At 53.6% G+C, this 23604-nt stretch overlaps 1 protein-coding gene across 1 annotated transcript in view; it reads left to right on the top strand.

The window, feature by feature from the left end:
* The first annotated feature begins 16791 nt into the window (after positions 1–16791).
* Positions 16792–23604, top strand: part of Adgra1 (adhesion G protein-coupled receptor A1) — a 69765-nt gene continuing 62952 nt past the window's right edge. Inside the window, exons 1-2 of the mRNA XM_090346838.1 lie at positions 16792–16972; positions 17582–17793. Coding sequence (XP_090202964.1) covers positions 17791–17793 — 3 coding nt within the window. The 5' untranslated portion in view covers positions 16792–16972; positions 17582–17790. The remainder of the gene's footprint in view (positions 16973–17581; positions 17794–23604) is intronic.

The raw sequence follows: 23604 nt of genomic DNA, 5'->3' as shown, positions 1-23604 counted from the left end.
GGATGGAGTAGCACATGTGAACACAGTGTGCACAGGCACTGACACAGGATGGAGTAGCACACGTGAACACAGTGTGCACAGGCACTGACACAGGATGGAGTAGCACATGTGAACACAGTGTGCACAGGCACTGACACAGGATGGAGTAGCACACGTGATCACAGTGTGCACAGGCACTGACACAGGATGGAGTAGCACATGTGAACACAGTGTACACAGACACTGACACAGGATGGAGTAGCACATGTGAACACAGTGTACACAGGCACTGACACAGGATGGGGTAGCACATGTGAACACAGTGTGCACAGGCACTGACACAGGATGGAGTAGCACATGTGAACACAGTGTACACAGGCACTGACACAGGATGGAGTAGCACACGTGATCACAGTGTACACAGGCACTGACACAGGATGGAGTATCACATGTGAACACAGTGTGCACAGGCACTGACACAGGATGGAGTAGCACATGTGAACACAGTGTGCACAGACTCTGACACAGGATGGAGTAGCACATGTGATCATAGTGTGCACAGGCACTGTCACAGGATGGAGTAGCACATGTGAACACAGTGTGCACAGGCACTGACACAGGATGGAGTAGCACACGTGAACACAGTGTGCACAGGCACTGACACAGGATGGAGTAGCACACGTGATCACAGTGGCACAGGCACTGACACAGGATGGAGTAGCACATGTGAACACAGTGTACACAGACACTGACACAGGATGGAGTAGCACATGTGAACACAGTGTACACAGGCACTGACACAGGATGGGGTAGCACATGTGAACACAGTGTGCACAGGCACTGACACAGGATGGAGTAGCACATGTGAACACAGTGTACACAGGCACTGACACAGGATGGAGTAGCACACGTGATCACAGTGTACACAGGCACTGACACAGGATGGAGTATCACATGTGAACACAGTGTGCACAGGCACTGACACAGGATGGAGTAGCACATGTGAACACAGTGTGCACAGACTCTGACACAGGATGGAGTAGCACATGTGATCATAGTGTGCACAGGCACTGACACAGGATGGAGTAGCACATGTGAACACAGTGTGCACAGGCACTGACACAGGATGGAGTAGCACACGTGAACACAGTGTGCACAGGCACTGACACAGGATGGAGTAGCACATGTGAACACAGTGTGCACAGGCACTGACACAGGATGGAGTAGCACACGTGATCACAGTGTGCACAGGCACTGACACAGGATGGAGTAGCACATGTGAACACAGTGTACACAGACACTGACACAGGATGGAGTAGCACATGTGAACACAGTGTACACAGGCACTGACACAGGATGGGGTAGCACATGTGAACACAGTGTGCACAGGCACTGACACAGGATGGAGTAGCACATGTGAACACAGTGTACACAGGCACTGACACAGGATGGAGTAGCACACGTGATCACAGTGTACACAGGCACTGACACAGGATGGAGTATCACATGTGAACACAGTGTGCACAGGCACTGACACAGGATGGAGTAGCACATGTGAACACAGTGTGCACAGACTCTGACACAGGATGGAGTAGCACATGTGATCATAGTGTGCACAGGCACTGTCACAGGATGGAGTAGCACATGTGAACACAGTGTGCACAGGCACTGACACAGGATGGAGTAGCACACGTGAACACAGTGTGCACAGGCACTGACACAGGATGGAGTAGCACACGTGATCACAGTGGCACAGGCACTGACACAGGATGGAGTAGCACATGTGAACACAGTGTACACAGACACTGACACAGGATGGAGTAGCACATGTGAACACAGTGTACACAGGCACTGACACAGGATGGGGTAGCACATGTGAACACAGTGTGCACAGGCACTGACACAGGATGGAGTAGCACATGTGAACACAGTGTACACAGGCACTGACACAGGATGGAGTAGCACACGTGATCACAGTGTACACAGGCACTGACACAGGATGGAGTATCACATGTGAACACAGTGTGCACAGGCACTGACACAGGATGGAGTAGCACATGTGAACACAGTGTGCACAGACTCTGACACAGGATGGAGTAGCACATGTGATCATAGTGTGCACAGGCACTGACACAGGATGGAGTAGCACATGTGAACACAGTGTGCACAGGCACTGACACAGGATGGAGTAGCACACGTGAACACAGTGTGCACAGGCACTGACACAGGATGGAGTAGCACACGTGAACACAGTGTGCACAGGCACTGACACAGGATGGAGTAGCACATGTGATCATAGTGTGCACAGGCACTGACACAGGATGGAGTAGCACACGTGAACACAGTGTACACAGCACTGACCCAGGATGGAGTATCACATGTGAACACAGTGTGCACAGGCACTGACACAGGATGGAGTAGCACACGTGAACACAGTGTGCACAGGCACTGACACAGGATGGAGTAGCACACGTGAACACAGTGTGCACAGGCACTGACACAGGATGGAGTAGCACACGTGAACACAGTGTGCACAGGCACTGACACAGGATGGAGTAGCACACGTGAACACAGTGTACACAGGCACTGACAGAGGAGGGAGTAGCACATGTGATCACAGTGTACACAGGCATTGACACAGGATGGAGTAGCACATGTGAACACAGTTTGCACAGACACTGACACAGGATGGAGTAGCACATGTGATCACAGTGTACACAGGCATTGACACAGGATGGAGTAGCACATGTGAACACAGTTTGCACAGCACTGACCCAGGATGGAGTATCACATGTGAACACAGTGTGCACAGGCATTGACACCGGATGGAATAGCACATGTGAACACAGTGTGCACAGGCACTGACACAGGATGGAGTAGCACATGTGAACACAGTGTACACAGGCACTGACAGGATGGAGTAGCACACGTGATCACAGTGTACACAGGCACTGACACAGGATGGAGTAGCACACGTGAACACAGTGTACACAGGCACTGACACAGGATGGAGTAGCACATGTGATCACAGTGTACACAGGCATTGACACAGGATGGAGTAGCACACGTGAACACAGTGTGCACAGGCACTGACACAGGATGGAGTAGCACATGTGATCACAGTGTACACAGGCATTGACACAGGATGGAGTAGCACACGTGATCACAGTGTACACAGGCACTGACACAGGATGGAGTAGCACATGTGATCACAGTGTACACAGGCATTGACACAGGATGGAGTAGCACACGTGATCACAGTGTACACAGGCACTGACACAGGATGGAGTATCACATGTGAACACAGTGTGCACAGGCACTGACACAGGATGGAGTATCACATGTGATCACAGTGTACACAGGCACTGACACAGGATGGAGTATCACATGTGAACACAGTGTGCACAGGCACTGACACAGGATGGAGTATCACATGTGAACACAGTGTGCACAGGCACTGACACAGGATGGAGTAGCACATGTGATCACAGTGTGCACAGGCACTGACACAGGATGGAGTAGCACATGTGAACACAGTGTACACAGGCACTGACACAGGATGGAGTATCACATGTGATCACAGTGTACACAGGCACTGACACAGGATGGAGTAGCACATGTGAACACAGTGTGCACAGGCACTGACACAGGATGGAGTATCACATGTGAACACAGTGTACACAGGCACTGACACAGGATGGAGTAGCACACGTGAACACAGTGTACACAGACTCTGACACAGGATGGAGTAGCACATGTGAACACAGTGTACACAGGCACTGACACAGGATGGAGTAGCACATGTGAACACAGTGTGCACAGGCACTGACACAGGATGGAGTATCACATGTGAACACAGTGTACACAGCACTGACACAGGATGGAGTAGCACACGTGAACACAGTGTACACAAGCACTGACACAGGATGGAGTAGCACATGTGATCACAGTGTACACAGGCATTGACACAGGATGGAGTAGCACACGTGATCACAGTGTACACAGGCACTGACACAGGATGGAGTAGCACATGTGAACACAGTTTGCACAGACACTGACACAGGATGGAGTAGCACATGTGATCACAGTGTACACAGGCATTGACACCGGATGGAATAGCACATGTGAACACAGTGTGCACAGGCACTGACACAGGATGGAGTAGCACATGTGAACACAGTGTGCGCAGACACTGACACAGGATGGAGTAGCACATGTGATCACAGTGTACACAGGCACTGACACAGGATGGAGTAGCACATGTGAACACTGTTTGCACAGACACTGACACAGGATGTAGTAGCACAGGTGAACACAGTGTGAATAGATGCCAACATGGGATGAAAGAAGCATCCTCTTTGCCCCTGGGGCCAGAAGAGTCTCACTGCAGTGGGTGCACACACAGGTTGTCTGCTCATGCTCTCACCATGGGAACACCCCATGACACCCATATATTCACTGACCCTGTGGACCTGGTAGGGAGAGGTGCTGGCCTTTTCCCCAACCCAGCCTCAGAGGCCCTAGACCTCTGCTGCAGTTGTCTTGACAGGAAGTTTCATGTCCCATCTCGTGGCCTCTGGTACTACTGTCCACTCGCCCTCATCCTGGCAGCTCTGGCTACTGGTACTCAGAGAGGCCTCCTCCTCTGATACCAAGACCAGTCCCGGCCATCGGTCACAGGCAGCCTGAGGCCCTCGTTCCAAAGCTGCCACTTGCCTGGGCTTCCTGGGGCTCCTGAGGCCTCTGGCACTTCATCCTTTTAATTAACACATATTGACCCTGGCCTTCTGTCACCTCTTGTGAGCCTGGTGGCTGGGCTCTGTGGACATATAGAAGAGATTGCTCGCTGCAAGGGCTGCTGTTTCACAGCACTGTGGCCTGAGCAGCCAATTTTAATTATTGCAAAACCCTTTGGTGACTTTTCTTCTGCTTCAGACAAAAACTAATAAACATATCCACGTACCTCTAAGAGACACTAGCCTGCAGCTTAGCACAGTTCTGGTTCAGATGACACTGGGGACTCCCAGACTGTCCTTCACCAGTCAGAGTCAGGAAGGTCACACTACAGACTCTACTCCAGCTTAAGCCACTGGCCCTGTGGCTAGGAAGATGGTATGGGAACCCGTGGCTGTCTGGCTGGGAGACAGGTGGTGTGGAGAGCTGTGGCTGTCCCGTGGCTGGGAAGATGGTATGGAGAGCTGGTTACTTTACAGACAGTGGCAGCCTGTAAAATATGTGCCCATGTATACACGTGCAAACATGGTCACACATTTAACTCTTGTCATGACATTTTCGGTCTAGTGCAGTGATGAGAGAACGGCATCTGGCAAGTTCACAGGGCTCCATGACCCTCCAAACACCACCACCTGAATCTGGACGATCAGGCCTTTCTCTCCTCACACAGACTATCTAGACACAAACCCCAGACGTTTCATCACTGCTATAAATATTCAGCATGGTAGCTGAAAGATAATGGCTATTTAAAACATAGTAATAATACCACTATCTAACCTTCAAAAGTCAGTGGTAAGATTCCCTTACTTAAACATTAAATTAAGCCCAGGCTTAGTGTTCTTTAGGTTGTCATGACCTTGGCCCTGCATCTGAAGGTCACTCCACCCCCCCGAGGATGTACCTCACCTTTCACTTCTTTCACGTGATTTCCATGTGTCTGCCCTGCTTTCCCCTTTCTGGCTTCACCATGGCCCCGAGTCCTGTGCCCCGCATGATGTGTATGCCAGTAGGCTAAGGCCCTGCCAATCGGTGGTTGACAAAACCCACTGCCGTCTCCCATCCTTGCAACTGAATACTTCCATAAAGCGAGACTTCTAAGCTGGCCTGTCCTCAGCCTTCCTGTGAGCTGTGCAAGCTCAGGGCTGACTCCACCTTGCCCATGAGGCACGCAGGGGGTGGAGGGGCACAGGCACAGGCCAGCACTGCTGAAGTGACCCCAGCCTGTCTCTGCATAGCAAAAAAAGCCACTGTAGATGACCTCAAATCCACAGGATCCCACTACCCCTTCACCAAATTCCTTATAGGCTAGCCCCAGCATAGGATGGTGAGAAGCCCAGAGGCCAGGCACAGGCTGACCGCAGTCAGGGTCAGTCAGGGGAGCTCAGGTCAGAAGAGGGAACTGTGTTTATAGCCTGAATCCATTGCCACCTGTGTCCACCTTGAGGGGCCACTGCTAGGACCCCAGGCAGCCTGCTCAGGAGTCCTCAGTGGGGTCAGCTCCAGTGGTGGCTGGGAGGGCCAGGGTGGGGCCGGTCTCCTCACCAGGAGCTCTAGGCTGGCCAGACCTCCAGGTCAGGGTCTGAGTTGAACTCTTCCCATGGCTGTCCACTACTCAGTTAGAGCATCTTTGTTCTTCCCAGGCCACATGCCATGGTCACTGGGGGTGGAAGGTGAGGTGTGGACAGAAAGTCCACAGAGCAATGGGCTAAGTCCCATCACACTTGCAGGCTCCTTCATCTGGGCTCTGTTCAAGTGAGGATTTGTCAGGCCTGCGTGTCAGGAGTTTAGGGAAGCCAAAAGGACAGAGAACGGGCTCCCTCTGGCCTGTGACCCTCCCCTGCCCTCAGCAATACTGGGACAAAGACACTGGCGAGTGCGGCCAGGATGCCCACAGATTTCTCCCCAGGTCTGTGAAATCTGCCCTGACTTTCATTCCCAGCATCTCCACTAGAAGGGTCATCACCCAGTCAGGGCTGACCTGGGCACCTTTCCCAAATGCTGGGCGTCTGAGGGCCCATATCCTGTTGGTGTGCCCAGTCTCCAGCATGGCCACTCCGGCTCCTCCGGCATGTCTCAGTATGAGCTGGACGCAGGAAGCCAGTCTCCACAGCAGGGCCTGCATGGACTCCATGGGGCCAGCGGGGCACAGGGCTAGGTTGATGGAGTTGGTCCAAGAGGGAGAGAGAGGAGGGAGGCTGAAGCTTTCTCCGCTCCCTCATCTGCCCACCAGAGTTAGGAGGACAACATGGAGAACACCGAAGTGCCCCTCACCCTCTCGTCCCCTGACCCACCCCCAGCCCTCCCTCCTGGTCTTCACTCTGTCGCACTGTCCTGGAAACACAGAGGGCCCTCCACTGCCCACCACATGTGCCCAAGGCTCCTCCTTTGATTCCGCGCTGGCTGAAAAAACTGCTGAACCTATGTCTGGACTGGGCAAATATTGGGAGTTTGCGAACTGTGTTTTGAAAATAACAAGGTGTTTAGCTTTAAAGATTTCTGAAATAGAAGCATTCCAGTATACAAGCAAAGGGCTCCAGCTCTGACAAGGGCGGAGAGCAAGGGCAGTGGGTGGGTGAGGGCAGTGGATGGGTGAGAGCAGTGGATGGATGAGAGCAGTGGGTGGCGGGTAAGAGCAGGGGGAGAGTGAGGACTGTGGGTGATAGATGAGGTCAGTGGGTGGTGGATGAGGGCAGTGGGCAGGGGAGGGCAGTGGGTGGAAGAGGGCAGTGGGTGTGGGTGACCTCTCCGTGCTGAATCCTCCTGGGTTGGCTTCAAACATCGACTTTGAGGGAAAAGATTCATCACGGCTTCAGTCTGGGTCCACTTGGCTGCCTGACCAATGCTGTACCAGGAGCCAGGCCCACAGGGGGACATTTCAGACCCAAGCCCTGCCTTGGGCCCCCTGGTTCATCCGCTGCACTTCCCCCTGCGTGCTGGCACTGCAGCACGATGCCCCTGGGAGTCCTGAGAAGGCCCTGGCTTTGAGGATGTCTTCTCTGCCCAGTGGCACCTCCACCTGCCTTGCCACCTTTAAAGCACTGGGCATCACCTGCAAGCACAGGGGGTGGTTTGTGCCCCTGGAGCTCTGCTCCAACCCCACCAGGCTCCAGGCAGGAAGTCACCCCAACCTCCCAGTCTTGTCCAGGAGCAGGTCTGGGGCCCGTCCACACACTCACAAGTGGAGAGCAAAGCTTTGCCCTTCCTGCAGAAGAAGGGCGCTGCTCTCACTCATTTCCACTTATTTGTTGACTTTGTGTTTGGAATTATGTTAGCTATTTTCCTGTAGCGCTTTGTAGTGTAGGCAAAGATTGGAACAAACCAAAGACCAAATCAAAAAGAACTGAATATCGTATCCATAGAGGTTTCACTTTTATTATTCAAAATGACTGCTGAGTTTTTAACACGACATTGCATAATGAGGAAAACATTTGAAAATTAGAAACAGAAGAATGTGGTGAGTGATCACACCTGTGACACACACAGTGCATGGCACACTCAGACAGCGACTTCCCTTCCTACCTGGTGGCCTGTGCTCACCTCCTACCCACCAGTGCATGGCACACTCAGACAGCGACTTCCCTTCCTACCTGGTGGCCTGTGCTCACCTCCTACCCACCGGTGCAGTCAGAGCTCACTGCCTGGGCCCGCTGTGCTGACACACCTCCTACCCACCGGTGCAGTCAGAGCTCACTGCCTGGGCCCGCTGTGCTGACACACTCAAACGCACCTTCAGGTGCACACTCAGACACTGATGCCCACCCTTCACTCCTACACCTGACACTGACACTCTACTCCATGTGTCCACACAGACAACTCCACATTCCCACAACCACACACTCATGCACTCCCATCACAAATTTACACACATGCTCATATGCTACTTATACAATGACATAGATTCACACATTCATGCACATGCACAGTCATAGATCTCAACCACATACATTCATGTACTCACAATCACATGTTCACGCTCTTCACACCCTGCTCACACTCATCATCAGTACATTCCCACACCAACACATACTCGTGCACTTTCATCACACACTCACATGTGATCCTCACACACACCAACATTCACCCTCTCCCACGTCACACCTGCACTCACACACTTAAGCAGTCACCTACATAAACACACAGTGTGCACATGTTTTTGTGCATACTCATGGCTCATGCTAACACACATACGAACACACAATCACTTTCACAATCACAACTACACATTCACACACATTTGCATGTCACTCACATATTCATACACCAACATACACTCACACACGCATCCGTGCACTCATGTCACACACATTCAAATTCACACATGGTCACAGCCCTGCCCATGCTTGCACACTCACACTGGAGCACACATTCACATGAATACAGTTAACATGCTTCCCGTTATGTGCCTGTATAATACAGTTTGCATACATCATACTGTATGCAAAGGCTTGCAGTACAAGCACACTATGCACGTGCATGCACTCAGTACTTTGCAGTAAGTGTGTGAATCAGTGCTCCCACTGCAGCCAGCTTGACTGGCTAACCCGTCCAGTGTGGGTGGTCTATCAGTTCAGCCCAACCCTACCATTAGATATTTAAGTTGTTCCAAATGTCTACGATTAACAACAGCTCAAAAATGACTGGCTCAAAATTTATTAGCAATGTTTAAGTGTAAGGATTATTTTTAGGCTTAGAGATATTTTTAAAGGAGAGAAAGAAATGTTCCAAATGTAAAGAAGCAGAAAACTGTTCTGCTCACTACTAGACAAACTAGTGACTTGGTAACATAATAGTTACTTCAGCCAAGTTGTCAGGTGAGGCGACTGGCTTTCCATCACACCTACAATGGTGACATTTCTCTAGCCCAGATGCCAGGGGCCTTGGCAGGAGTGTCTAGGCCAGCAGGGAAGGCAGGCAGCTGGCAGGGGTGGATCAGGCAGGCGTCACCCCAGGTAGGGCACGGGCAGCTGGACCAAGATGGCTCAGAGGAGGGGAGCCGAGATGTTCTGGCTCTAGCTGAATAAGGGGCCAGGCCTAAGTGCCAGAAACTGCTCCCAAGCAGAATGGACTCTGACAGGGGCTGTCCAGCAGGCTAGTCCCTGGAAGTCACTATCCACGTAGACTTGTCTTTGGGCAGACCCTTCCAGGCACCCTGGTCCATGGCACAGACAGTCCAGGTAGCCTGGACCTATGAGGGAGGGGCCGTCCAGGCAGCACGGTCCCAGGGCCTTCCTCAAGGTCCTGCCTGTCTGAATGGCTCCTCCCAGGGTCTGTCTCTAATGTGGGTGGACCCCTTCTAGACCTCCTGAGTCTTAGCACTGCTCCCCAGCTGAGGGTGACCAGGGAGTCAGGAGGAAGGGTGCCTGTGCCCACACAAGTAAAGGGAGAGGTAGGGTGGGGGGTGTTAGAAAGCAGGATTCTTGAGTCTCAGCCTTTTATCCCTGGGCCTCCTGTCTTGGCCTAAGTGAGGCGCTGAGAGGAAAGGTTTGGGCCTAAATCCCCTTGACTGCATCCACTGCCAGGTTGGCAGGCCATAGGTGCCTTGAGAGACACACAAAGGCCCATGGCCATGTGCTACCTGTGGTGAGCCTGAAGGTCACCTCTCCCAGGAAAGCTAGGTCCTGCCACACCAGCCCCACCCCACAAGGCAGATGTCACCTGAAAACCAAGTCCTGAGGGCTTCTTGCTTGTTTGGGTCTAGAAACTCAAATAGCCCCTCATATTCATCACCATCTCAGGACTGCTGTTTCTGTCAGTCTTTAGCCCACATTGCAATGAAGACAGACAGCTTCTGAGCCCAAGAGGTGGGAACACACCTTCTTTGCAGAGTCCAGAAGATCCGGTTGAAAAATCTGCCGTTTACAAAGTTCCCAAGAACTGGAGCTGGCTCTGAGCCTCAAAGGAGCCATCTGTGTGAAATGGCTGCATTTCCATGTCCATGTCTCTGCAAAGCCAGTCCTCCTGGTCGAGATGGCTGCCAGCTCGCCCAAGCAGAGCTCTGTGTACTGCTCATCTCTCTCTGCCATGAGCCACATTAACATTCTGTGCCACTGCACAGGTTTCTGCAGAGTTCACCGGAAGCTCCCTGGTCTCTGGCTGGGGCTGCGTGGGGCTCCAGCGTGACATGGATGGGTCTGCCCAGCACAGCCACCGTCACCAGCATGGCATCTGTGCGTACTCCCCGTCAGGCACCAGCAGGTCCCCCTCGGTTCTGGAGAACCCCACTTCACACACAGGGATCAAGCTTCTTGGTGCATGTCCAGGCTTACCAGGGGTCAAAGGTAGCAGCCAGAAGTGAGGTTGCACCCTTGCCAAAGCCCTGAGAGAGACAGGACAGCTGAACTGTCATCCCCATCCACATACCCTGGCCTGCCAGTGAAGCAGCTGCTGTGCGTCACAGAGAGGGCCTTGGGCATGTTTCTTGTGGCCTGGCTAGTATGGGGTCCAGAGCCCCTCACCCCTCGTGTCCTCCCAAACTGGTCAGCAGAGTGCTGGAGCCCCAGTGATGTGTGACCCACAGGCAACGAAGGGTGTTGGAGGGCCATGTCTAGGCCAGGGGAGGTCTGTGGGGCCTCCAGGGAGGGCACAGAGGGAGCTTCGGGCCATAGATCACAGAGTGTTCCATGGGGAGCACGGCAGCAGAGCACAAACCCCACTCGCACTCCATCCCACAGGCACCATCCGGGCTCCCCAGGGCCTCCAGAACAAGGGAGAGTTCCGCACATGTCCAACCTCCCATACGAGCTCCAAATGGCATCCTGGACTTCCCCTGTTAGACGGGGTGGTGTGGGGGTCAGGAGGCCACCTCGGTGTCTACCCCAGGCGGACAGGAGCAGGCTGGAGCCATAGGTGGCTCCATAGGCACCCCTTCACCCCTCCCCAAACCTCACACAGACCCAAAGATCCTGGGAAGAGGGGTCTCCCTCCTCCTGGAAGAGAAGGCATCTAAGGCCCAGGGTGCAGATGGTAGCCCAAACCAGGCACCAAGCACTCGAAGGCAGAGGGTGCCTACCCCTGCCCTGCCATGGCCAGCTCAGTCCCACAGTCCAGCCCACATCACAAAAGTAGAGCTTTCCCGACTTGCCAGAGCCTCCAAGGGCGTAGATGCAGACTCAAAGCAATGAGTCCACTCCTGAATACTATGGGCACGTGGTCATTACAAAGCACGGTGGGCAGGTGCATGAAGTTGTCTGTGTCCTCCACGAGGCTGGACTCCCCCAGGCCTCTCACAGCTCCCACGGCAGGTAGACGTGCTCATTTTATTATTTGGTTCTCAAACGATGAGCTTGCTGGCACTGACTCTGGTAGGAACACTAGGCACAAACTCAGACTGATGTCGTTTGGGGAGTTGGGAGGGACAGCTGGTTTCCACAGCAACCAAAAAGACTTTTTCATTCCACAGCATAGCCTGGACGCTACATGCAGGGAAGCCCCAGCCACTGTCCCCATGGCCAGGCCCAGGCTACTTAAGCAGAGGCCACCATGGTCACATCTCTGACATTTCTATTCCTCTGAGGGTCTCAGTCCTCATGAAATAGCAAGCAGTTGCAAAGACTTGAGAGCCCTGTGGTCCAGGGCACTGTCCCATGACCTAGAGAAGTGTCCTGTGGTCCAGAGCAGTGTCCTGTGGTCCAGGGCAGTGTCCTGTGTTCTAGAGCAGTGTCCTGTGTTCTAGAGCAGTGTCCTATGGTCCAGGGCAGTGTCCTGTGGTCTAGAGCAGTGTCCTGTGTTCTAGAGCAGTGTCCTGTGTTCTAGAGCAGTGTCCTGTGTTCTAGGGCAGTGTCCTGTGGTCTAGAGAAATGTCCTGTGGTCTAGAGCAGTGTCCTGTGGTCCTGGACAGTGTCCTGTGTTCTAGAGCAGTGTCCTGTGGTCCAGGGCAGTGTCCTGTGTTCTAGAGCAGTGTCCCGTGGTCTAGAGCAGTGTCCTGCGGTCCAGAGCAGTGTCCTGTGTTCTAGAGCAGTGTCCCGTGGTCTAGAGCAGTGTCCTGTGGTCTAGGACCGTGTCCTGTGTTCTAGAGCAGTGCCCTGTGGTCTAGAACAGTGTCCCATGGTTCAGGCCAGTCCCCCATGGTCAGGGGCAGCCCTTACTTCTAATTCCAGATGCTACAGGTGCAGAGAAGCATGGCCTTCCATGGCCCTGGGCTCGGGTTTGGGACCTAGACATCAACCCTTCCTTTCCTTTTGAGCATGTAGCGGGCTCTGCCTGAGTAGACCCCCGCTAACCAGGCAGCACTCAGGGCCAGCCCCACTGGAGGCCAAGCAGATACTCATGGCTGTGCTCATGGGGGCAGCCGTGGGGCCTGGGCCTTCACATCACAAAGGGCAGCTTTTCCCTCTAAGGAGAGATTCCCTAACCAAACTCAAGGGGCCACATCTGCGGCCAAGACCCAAGGGCTTTGGAGTCCCTGTCTAGCAATGTAAAGCTACTGGATACCCTTCGTGGACATCCAGAAGACTCAGTTGTTGAAAAGCAGAGCCTGAGCACAGAGAGGCCAGGCACCACTCTGGAGGAATGAGTGCCGCCATGGAGGCAGTGATGGAAGTGTCAAGACGGCCTTGGCTCCACCCCCATCGTCGTGCGGCATGCAGGAACCCTGAGGAAGGCTGTCCTACAAGGGGGTGGGAGGTGATGGCCCCAGAGCCAGTGCAGCCATCGCCTGTCACATGCTCCTGTAGAGGGGAAATTGTGAGTGTGTGTGTGTGAGTGTGTGTGTGTGAGTGTGTGTGTGTGAGTGTGTGTGTGAGTGTGTGTGTGTGAGAGTGTGTGTGTGTGAGTGTGTGTGAGTGTGTGTGTGTGAGTGTGTGTGTGTGAGTGTGTGTGTGTGTGCGTGTGTGTGTGTGAGTGTGTGTGTGTGAGTGTGTGTGAGTGTGTGTGTGAGTGTGTGTGTGAGTGTGTGTGTGAGTGTGTGTGTGTGTGTGTGAGTGTGAGTGTGTGTGAGTGTGTGTGTGTGTGAGTGTGTGTGAGTGTGTGTGAGTGTGTGTGTGAGTGTGAGTGTGTGTGTGTGAGTGTGTGAGTGTGTGTGTGAGAGTGTGTGTGTGTGAGTGTGTGTGTGAGTGTGTGTGTGTGTGTGGCAGGGTGGGGGGCGGAACCCAGACTTCAACCAGGGCTTTTGCTCTCCCTTAGCTCTAGTTTTTCTCTCACAGCTAGTATTCTACCACTTGAGCCATGCCTCCAGGTCTAGCTTTTTGAAGATAGGAATCTCCAAACTCAGGGCCTGGAGTTTGGCCTAGTGGTAGAGTGCTTGCCTAGCATGCATGAAGACCTGGGTTCGATTCCTCAGTACTACATACATAAAAAAAAAGCTGGAAGTGGTGCCGAGGCTCAAGTGGCAGAGCTCTAGCCTTGAGAAAGTCCAAGGACAGTGCTCAGGCCCTGAGCTCAAGCCCAGGACTGGCAAAAAAAAAAAATCTCCAAACTCAATTGGTTAATTGGAGATAAGAATCTCTCAAATGTGTCTGCTTGGGCTGGCTTAGAACTTGGATCTCAGCATCTGAAATGGCCACAGGCTTCAGGCTGCTTTGTCGCGGCATCACAGTGTCACACTGTCCTTTGCTTTTCTCTTTGGTGGTTGGGTGGGATGTTGGAGACAGGAGTTTCCAGTCCCAGCACCTTGTCAGCTCACCACAAACATCACCCGAGTGCAGCCCAAGGGCACAGTCCTCCTGGATCTGAGATGGCAGGCGTTCCCAGTGGAGGGAAAGGGAATCTGAGACCTCTGCCACCAAACTAGGTCGTCCTACTTGCACAAAACTGCCAGAAAGCCAGCTGCATTCCCAGTATGAGCCAGGGCCAGAAGACCCTGGAATGGCCGCGAGTGGCGGGGCGGGTAACTGAAAAAGAACCTAAGTGCTCTGTGCCTCAGTCTCTCCTTGCTGCAGAGCACGGGCCACTGTGTGAGCCATGAAGACACCCTGCCCTCAGCACCACCAAGAGATGGCATCTGAAGCAGACGCCCTCTGCACCCAGCCCCCGGTGCTGAGTGCTTAGCCACGGAGGGTGACCAGTGGGCAGGGGTGCCAGGCAAGGACTTGGACTAGTCAGGACCTAACTGCACCGCTACGAGAACATGACCAGCCTAGTTCTGCATCCTCCAAGAAGAGCTCAGGGCCCTGGCACGCTGTGCACAGCACCAGACCAACAAACCAGGCTTCCATCCCCAGCCCAGAGTCGCCGCACCATGGACTGGGAGCCAGAGGGGGGGACGTGGCAGCTCCATCCTCCCTTGCACACCACACCCATGGTCGGCCTTGTGCCAGTCAGCAAGGAGCTGGTGTTGACATGTACACACACACGTGTGTGCACACACGCTTACCCAGAACCCTTGACCAGCCCACCCCAGAGAGGCCCCTGTGTTTCCTGAGGAGCTGACACACGCACATACACGTGCACACACACACACACATGCACACGTGTGTGCACACACGCTTACCCAGAACCCTTGACCAGGCCCACCCCAGAGAGGTCCCTGTGTTTCCTGAGGAGCTGACACACGCACATACACGTGCACACACACACACACATGCACACGTGTGTGCACACACGCTTACCCAGAACCCTTGACCAGGCCCACCACAGAGAGGTCCCTGTGTTTCCCGAGGAGCTGACACATGTACACACATACACACATGCACACGTGTGTGCACACACACCCAGAACCCTTGAGCAGGCCCACCCCAGAGAGGTCCCTGTGTTTCCTGAGGAGCTGACGCATGTACACACACACACACACACACACATGCACACGTGTGTGTGCACACGCTTACCCAGAACCCTTGACCAGGCCCACCACAGAGAGGTCCTTGTGTTTCCCAAGGAGCTGACACACGCACACACACACACATACACACACACATGTGTGCACACACACTTACCCAGAACTCTTGACCAGGCCCACCCCAGGGAGGTCCTTGGCTCCCTGTGTCCCCCACGATGCTACCCGAGGAAGCAGGGTGGCCTGGAGGTCACCTGGCTTTATGGAGCTTTGTGAGCTGACAAGTCCCCTCCCGGGTCTCCTCCATCAGCTTCAGTTCAGGGCTCGTCACAGATTCTTTCAGGGCACCTGACAGGACAGCTGAGCACACCCCACTCAGAGGCAAAGCCTGTCATATCCGGGGTTGAATTCTGTCTTCATAATTTTTTTGTGTGTCAGTCGTGGGGTTTGAACTCTGGGCCTGGGTGCTGTCCCTGAGCTCTTCAGCTCAAGGCTGCCACCCTGCCCCTTGAGCCAAGCCCCACTTCCCGTTTCCTAAAAGTTAACTGGAGATGAGTCTCTCAGGTCCTTTTGTGCCCAGACTGGCTTTGAACCTTGATCCTCATATCTCAGCCTTCTGAGAAGCTAGGGTTATAGGCGTGAGCCACTGTGCCCGGCTGTCTTCATGGTTTTTAACAAGCCCAGAGAGTTTTCATGACAGAACCCTCAAAACCCAGAAAGCCGGGAGGGTGGGAGGGGCACCGTGGGGGCGGGGCCACCCCGTCCACTGGGCTCCCTCCACAGCAGGAGCAGCTCTGCTGACTCACACCTGGGATGCTTCTCCTCAGATTGGGCATGTTTGGATTTGAGAAGATTTACATGTGAGGACAATAAAAATTCTTCCAAAACCAATTTCCTTTTTCACATTTCCGTTCTTGGAGCCCTTGACAGACAGGGATTTCTTTTTTAAAATGTAATCACATCCTCCTTTCAGGGACAGGCTTTCATGTGAGTTGTCTGAATCTATTGGAAGATAGGTTGTCTCTTTAAATCAGCTCTGCAGTGTGACCAGCAGGCGGGCAGCCCGTGGCCCCGCAGGGCTGGCTGGGAAGAACCATTCCCCCTCTGCCGCAGGGAGCCGGCCTGGAGAGCCCGCCATCACGCCTCCCCTGTCCCCATGGTTACGGCTGCTGCTTCCCTGCCTTCCCTGCTGGTCCCTGGTCGCTGGCTGCTGCTGCTGCTGCTGCTGCTGCTGCTGCTGCTGCTGCTGCTGCTGCTGCAAGACTCTGGCAAAGGCACCGGGGTCCCCAGCCCAGAGCAGCCTGCCTGCTGAGATCATGTTGAATGCCTGCTAGCGGTGCCTCTGACTCATTCATCACCACCACCACACCGGCCACAACCGGCCCCCAGCTGCAGCCCTGCAATCTGTTGACAACTCCACTAGCAAGCTCCAGCCCAATGCTGTCCGTGATGGAAAGCCGGTCCCTGACTTTGGGAGCCTGCCATGCTACGCCTGCAACAAGGATGAGAACTGCAGGACCTGTGCCTCTACAGCGGTCGTTACCAAAATAGGTGAGACGTTGTACTGTGTCGTCTTGGGGTCTGGGCGGCCGACGGGCCTTCAGGTCAAGCTGCCAGCCACTGCAGTGGCTGCTTACAAGGGCCCATCTCAGGCAAAAACACCTCCCTGCACGATGGCCACTCTCCTGAGAAAGCAGGAAGTTTGGGTGATGCTGGAGCAGGGCCTCTGAGGGACCAGGCAGCTCCAGCAGTGGCAAGAGCAGCCCTGTGGGAAGGGTCGCCACAGCCCCCAGCCAAAGAGTCTACCCGCCACGCCCGGCTGAATCCTAGGAGATTAATTCAGGTTTACTGTTCTCTTGATTTAAACTGACGGACATGTTGGTCTGGCTTTGTGTAGCCAGAGAGGATCAAGTTCGGCTCTTGTGTTGGATGGTAAGAGGAGGTTGATTGATTGGCAGGAAGAAGAGTGCAAGAGGCAGTCCCCCAGGCTCCTGAGCCCAGGTTTGTCACAGCTCCTCATAAGCCCCCAAGGGCTTGGGTCAGAGGCTCCAACAGGCCCAGAGGGGGAAATGGGAGGGGCTGACCACTGCCAAGGGTGGCCACGGTGGGCAGACAGAAAAGACCCTCCACCGTGCCTCTAACCCAGCTCCGTCTTCACAGGTGGGCGCAGACTTCAGACCTTCAGCAGTCCTGCCACGGTCACCCTGCGGCATCCTGCCCGGGAGCCTGGCTGTGGCCGTGGCTGCTGCTCAGGACAATTGACCTTCTGGATGGCCATGGAGGCTAGAGGGGAAGACGGTGCAACATAGTTGTCTCTGCCAACAGCGCCACGCTACCTGCACCTGCGCCTTCGTAACTCCACAGGGCCCATGGTGAGTACGCAGCCGCTGGGGCCAAGTTCCGGGCAGCGCTGCCCACCTGGTGGCCAGGCTAAGGGCTGCTGCCCTCGCCTCCAGTGTCCAGGCAGGAAAGTGAGTTGTGGGGTGATTTGTTATTCAGTTAATGCACTCTGGCATGTGTGGGCCGGGGGAGCTCTGTGAGGGACTGGCCACGCTGGGGTCTCCAGCTGCCTGGCCAGGCTCTGCATCTGCTTGCCAGCTTGCTCAGTGCTCTTCATACTGATTAGCGACAGGCACATGGCAATGTCAAATGATTTAATCAACGGAATGGCTGCATCCTGAGGGGCCTACCCCAAGGAACTTGCCTGGCTCCAGGATGGGGCCCTTCCCCTACAGGACCCCTGCGCCTGCCCATCGGAAAACCGGCAGGCTATGACCAGGAGTGGGGGGAGTGTTTCTCCCACCAGAAAGGGGCAAGGGTGGCCAGCTGGCCGGGACCCACTAAGCCCATCCTACAAGCTTTTATTGTGGCTGCTGCCAGTCTAGACTCCAGGATGGTAAATAATGCAGTGTGTGTGTGTGTGTGTGTGTGTGTGTGTGTGTGTGTGTGTGTGTGTGTGTGTGTGTGTGTTTGTAAGGGACAGCTGACAGGGTGCTGGGGCCAGTGCACGTGCAGAGAATGCCAACAGCTCTCAGGACAGCACGTCCACAGCCCGATGCACTATGAAAGCCTCAGTGCAGACCTGGGTGTCTGCCTCGTGAGGAGTGCTCTGTGAGTCACAGACTCATTTTCCTCTTGTTCCATTCAAAATGTCCAAATGATGGAGATGTTCTCTGCCAAAATTCAGACTCGTCTCAGTGCTGCTATGATCCTGGAGGCTGAAAGTTATGACCCTACTCCCTCCTGGACACGCAGCATGCTGACCTTGGAAGCCAGTAGAGAACCATCAGAGAACCGCAGGCCCGGGCAGCACTTCTGACCCAGTCTGGTGCTGTCACCTGGGTGCCACACCCAACATGGCTGTGGGTCTTCTGTTGGCATTATTGGTATGATTGGGCCTCAGACTTAAGATGTTTGACAGATAAGAGGTGGATTGGCCAGCCCTTGGGAGGCAGGTATGACCTCAGTACTTCCGTGTGATGTGCCAGCAGGATCAAGCTGAGGATCGAGCTGTCCGGCCTGCTCTGCTCCTCCTCTCCAGCCCCCAGGCCCCCCTGAACCTGTCCAGCCTGGCCTCCCTCCCCCCATACCCTCCTCTCCAGTCCCCAGGCCTCCCTGTCAACAAAGCTCACACTCATTGTCTCCTCCATGTCCACATATGGGACCCCTCAGTCCTAGCAGAACGCCATTGTTGCTGCAGTCTCACTTCTATTTCAATCCAGCAAACACCCAGGCACATACCATTTCGCTCTCTGTCACTGTGTGATCTTCACATTTAGAGCCTCAAAAACATTCTCTTAGAACAAAATGGCATCTACGAGTGACTTTAAGAAGCCTGCAGCCTTTGCTTTCCGTCTGCCCACTTTATGAGGCTGGTGAGCCAACCAGAAGTGCTTGGCAGGCACAGGTCTGCTTTCCCAGCAGGGCTGCTCAGAAGCCAGGAGCTGCACGGAGGATTGCTGTGACTGACATGTGGCCACAAGGAAGGGGACAGAATGGTGTGAAGTGGCAGCTCTGCATAGGACAGTGTGAGGTGTTGTGTGGGTGTTTGTTGGTGGATGGAGTGGCGAGGGCATTGTGAGGTCAAGGTGTAGGAAGGTGGCTTGAGTTTTGTTGGATAGTGTTGATGAGGTGATGGCCAGAGTAAGCCTTGTGGTGTGCAATGGGGCACAGGTGGTTTAGAACGGGACTGGGGGCGAGTGTCCAGGGGCACAGGTGGTTTGGAACGGGACTGGGGTGAGTGTCCAGGGGCACAGGTGGTTTGGGACGGGACTGGGGCGAGTGTCCAGGGGCACAGGTGGTTTGGAACGGGACTGGGGCAAGTGTCCAGGGGCACAGGTGGTTTGGAATGGGACTGGGGGCGAGTGTCCAGGGGCACAGGTGGTTTGGAACGGGACTGGGGGCGAGTGTCCAGGGGCACAGGTGGTTTGGGACGGGACTGAGGTGAGTGTTCAGGGGCACAGGTGGTTTGAGATGGGACTGGGGCGAGTGTCCAGGGGCACAGGTGGTTTGGAACGGGTCTGAAGGTGAGTGTCCAGGGGCACAGGGCAGAGCAGGAGTCAGGTGCAGACAGGGCTGTTAATGGCACAGTGTGCATGCACTGTGGGGCCCAGCAAGGGAAGGGGTGATAAAGATGGTATGCTCTGAAGTGTCATGGTGTAACTGGGAGGATATGGTACTGATAAAACGGTATGAGATGTGGTGTGGTGTGGACGTTGTGGCATGACGAGGTGTGGATGGTAGGAGGGAATCTGACAGTGTGGTGTTGATGGTGTCGTATAGATGGTATGATGGGTAATGAAGGTTTCAGTGGGACGAGGTGTGGATGGTAGGAGGGAATCTGATGATGTGGTGTTGATGGTGTTGTATAGATGGTGTGATGGGTACTGAAGGTGTCAGTGGGATGAGATGTGGATGGTAGGAGAGAATCTGACAGTGTCGTGTTGATGGTGTTGTATAGATGGTGTGATGGGTACTGAAGGTGTCAGTGGGATGAGGTGTGGATGGTAGGAGGGAATCTGATGATGTGGTGTTGATGGTGTTGTATAGATGGTGTGATGGGTACTGAAGGTGTCAGTGGGATGAGGTGTGGATGGTAGGAGAGAATCTGACAGTGTGGTGTTGATGGTGTCGTATAGATGGTGTGATGGGTAATGAAGGTTTCAGTGGGACGAGGTGTGGATGGTAGGAGGGAATCTGATGATGTGGTGTTGATGGTGTTGTATAGATGGTGTGATGGGTACTGAAGGTGTCAGTGGGATGAGGTGTGGATGGTAGGAGGGAATCTGACGGTGTGGTATTGATGGTGTTGTGTAGATGGTGTGATGGGTACTGAAGGTGTCAGTGGGATGAGGTGTGGATGGTAGGAGGGTATCTGATGGTGTGGTATTGATGGTGTTGTATAGATGGTGTGATGGGTACTGAAGGTGTCAGTGGGATGAGGTGTGGATGGTAGGAGGGAATCTGATGGTGTGGTGTTGATAGTGTCATATAGATGGTGTGATGGGTATTGAAGGTGTCAGTGGGATGAGTTGTGCATGGTAGGAGGGTATCTGATGGTGTGGTGTTGATGGTGTCGTATAGATGGTGTGATGGGTACTGAAGGTGTCAGTGGGATGAGGTGTGGATGGTAGGAGGGAATCTGATGATGTGGTGTTGATGGTGTTGTATAGATGGTGTGATGGGTACTGAAGGTGTCAGTGGGATGAGGTGTGGATGGTAGGAGGGAATCTGACGGTGTGGTATTGATGGTGTTGTGTAGATGGTGTGATGGGTACTGAAGGTGTCAGTGGGATGAGGTGTGGATGGTAGGAGGGTATCTGATGGTGTGGTATTGATGGTGTTGTATAGATGGTGTGATGGGTACTGAAGGTGTCAGTGGGATGAGGTGTGGATGGTAGGAGGGAATCTGATGGTGTGGTGTTGATGGTGTCATATAGATGGTGTGATGGGTATTGAAGGTGTCAGTGGGATGGGGTGTGGATTGTAGGAGGGAATCTGACGGTGTGGTATTGATGGTGTTGTATAGATGGTGTGATGGGTACTGAACTGTCAGTGGGTTGGGGTGTAGATGGTAGGAGGGAATCTGACAGTGTGGTGTTGATGGTGTTGTATAGATGGTGTGATGGGTACTGAAGGTGTCAGTGGGATGAGGTGTGGATGGTAGGAGAGAATCTGACGGTGTGGTGTTGATGGTGTCGTATAGATGGTGTGATGGGTACTGAAGGCGTCAGTGGGATGAGGTGTGGATGGTAGGAGGGAATCTGATGGTGTGGTGTTGATGGTGTCGTGTAGATGGTATGATGGGTGTTGAAGGTGTCAGTGGGATGAGGTGTGGATGGTAGGAGGGAATCTGATGGTGTGGTGTTGATGGTGTCGTATAGATGGTGTGATGGGTACTGAAGGTGTCAGTGGGATGGGGTGTGGATGGTAGGAGGGAATCTGACGGTGTGGTGTTGATGGTGTTGTATAGATGGTGTGATGGGTACTGAAGGTGTCAGTGGGATGAGGTGTGGATGGTAGGAGAGAATCTGACGGTGTGGTATTGATGGTGTTGTGTAGATGGTGTGATGGGTACTGAAGGTGTCAGTGGGATGAGGTGTGGATGGTAGGAGGGTATCTGATGGTGTGGTGTTGATGGTGTCGTATAGATGGTGTGATGGGTACTGAAGGTGTCAGTGGGATGGGGTGTGGATGGTAGGAGGGAATCTGACTGTGTTGTTGATGGTGTTGTATATATGGTCTGATGGGTACTGAAGGTGTCAGTGGGATGAGGTGTGGATGGTAGGAGAGAATCTGACGGTGTGGTGTTGATGGTGTCGTATAGATGGTGTGATGGGTACTGAAGGTGTCAGTGGGATGAGGTGTGGATGGTAGGAGGGAATCTGACGGTGTGGTGTTGATGGTGTCGTGTAGATGGTATGATGGGTGTTGAAGGTGTCAGTGGGATGAGGTGTGCATGGTAGGAGGGTATCTGATGGTGTGGTGTTGATGGTGTTGTGTAGATGGTATGATGGGTGTTGAAGGTGTCAGTGGGATGAGGTGTGGATGGTAGGAGGGAATCTGACGGTGTGGTGTTGATGGTGTCGTATAGACGGTGTGATGGGTGTTGAAGGTGTCATTGGGATGGGGTGTGGATGGTAGGAGGGAATCTGATGGTGTGGTGTTGATGGTGTCGTATAGACGGTGTGATGGGTACTGAAGGTGTCAGTGGGATGAGGTGTGGATGGTAGGAGGGAATCTGACGGTGTGGTGTTGATGGTGTTGTATAGATGGTGTGATGGGTACTGAAGGTGTCAGTGGGATGGGGTGTGGATGGTAGGAGGGAATCTGATGGTGTGGTGTTGATGGTGTTGTATAGATGGTGTGATGGGTATTGAAGGTGTCAGTGGGATGAGGTGTGGATGGTTGGAGGGAATCTGACGCTGTGGTGTTGATGGTGTTGTATAGATGGTGTGATGGGTTCTGAAGTTGTCAGTGGGATGGGGTGTGGATGGTAGGAGGGAATCTGACGGTGTGGTGTTGATGGTGTCGTATAGATGGTGTGATGGGTATTGAAGGTGTCAGTGGGATGAGGTGTGGATGGTAGGAGGGAATCTGATGGTGTGGTGTTGATGGTGTTGTATAGATGGTGTGATGGGTACTGAAGGTGTCAGTGGGATGGGGTGTGGATGGTTGGAGGGAATCTGATGGTGTGGTGTTGATGGTGTCGTATAGATGGTGTGATAGGGACTGAAGGTTTCAGTGGGATGAGGTGTGGATGGTAGGAGGGTATCTGATGGTGTGGTGTTGATGGTGTCGTATAGATGGTGTGATAGGGACTGAAGGTGTCAGTGGGATGAGGTGTGGATGGTAGGAGGGAATCTGATGGTGTGGTGTTGATGGTGTCGTATAGACGGTGTGATGGGTACTGAAGGTGTCAGTGGGATGGGGTGTGGATGGTAGGAGGGAATCTGACGGTGTGGTGTTGATGGTGTCGTATAGATGGTGTGATGGGTATTGAAGGTGTCAGTGGGATGAGGTGTGGATGGTAGGAGGGAATCTGATGGTGTGGTGTTGATGGTGTCGTATAGATGGTGTGATAGGGACTGAAGGTGTCAGTGGGATGAGGTGTGGATGGTAGGAGGGAATCTGATGGTGTGGTGTTGATGGTGTCATATAGACGGTGTGATGGGTACTGAAGG

The sequence above is a fragment of the Megascapheus bottae genome, chromosome 15 (genome assembly GCF_031878675.1).
Source record: "Megascapheus bottae isolate mThoBot1 chromosome 15, mThoBot2.hap1, whole genome shotgun sequence".
Lineage (NCBI taxonomy): Eukaryota > Metazoa > Chordata > Mammalia > Rodentia > Geomyidae > Megascapheus > Megascapheus bottae.
The sequence above is the reverse complement of the archived record's forward strand: the minus strand, read 5'-3'. Positions and strand labels throughout refer to the sequence as shown.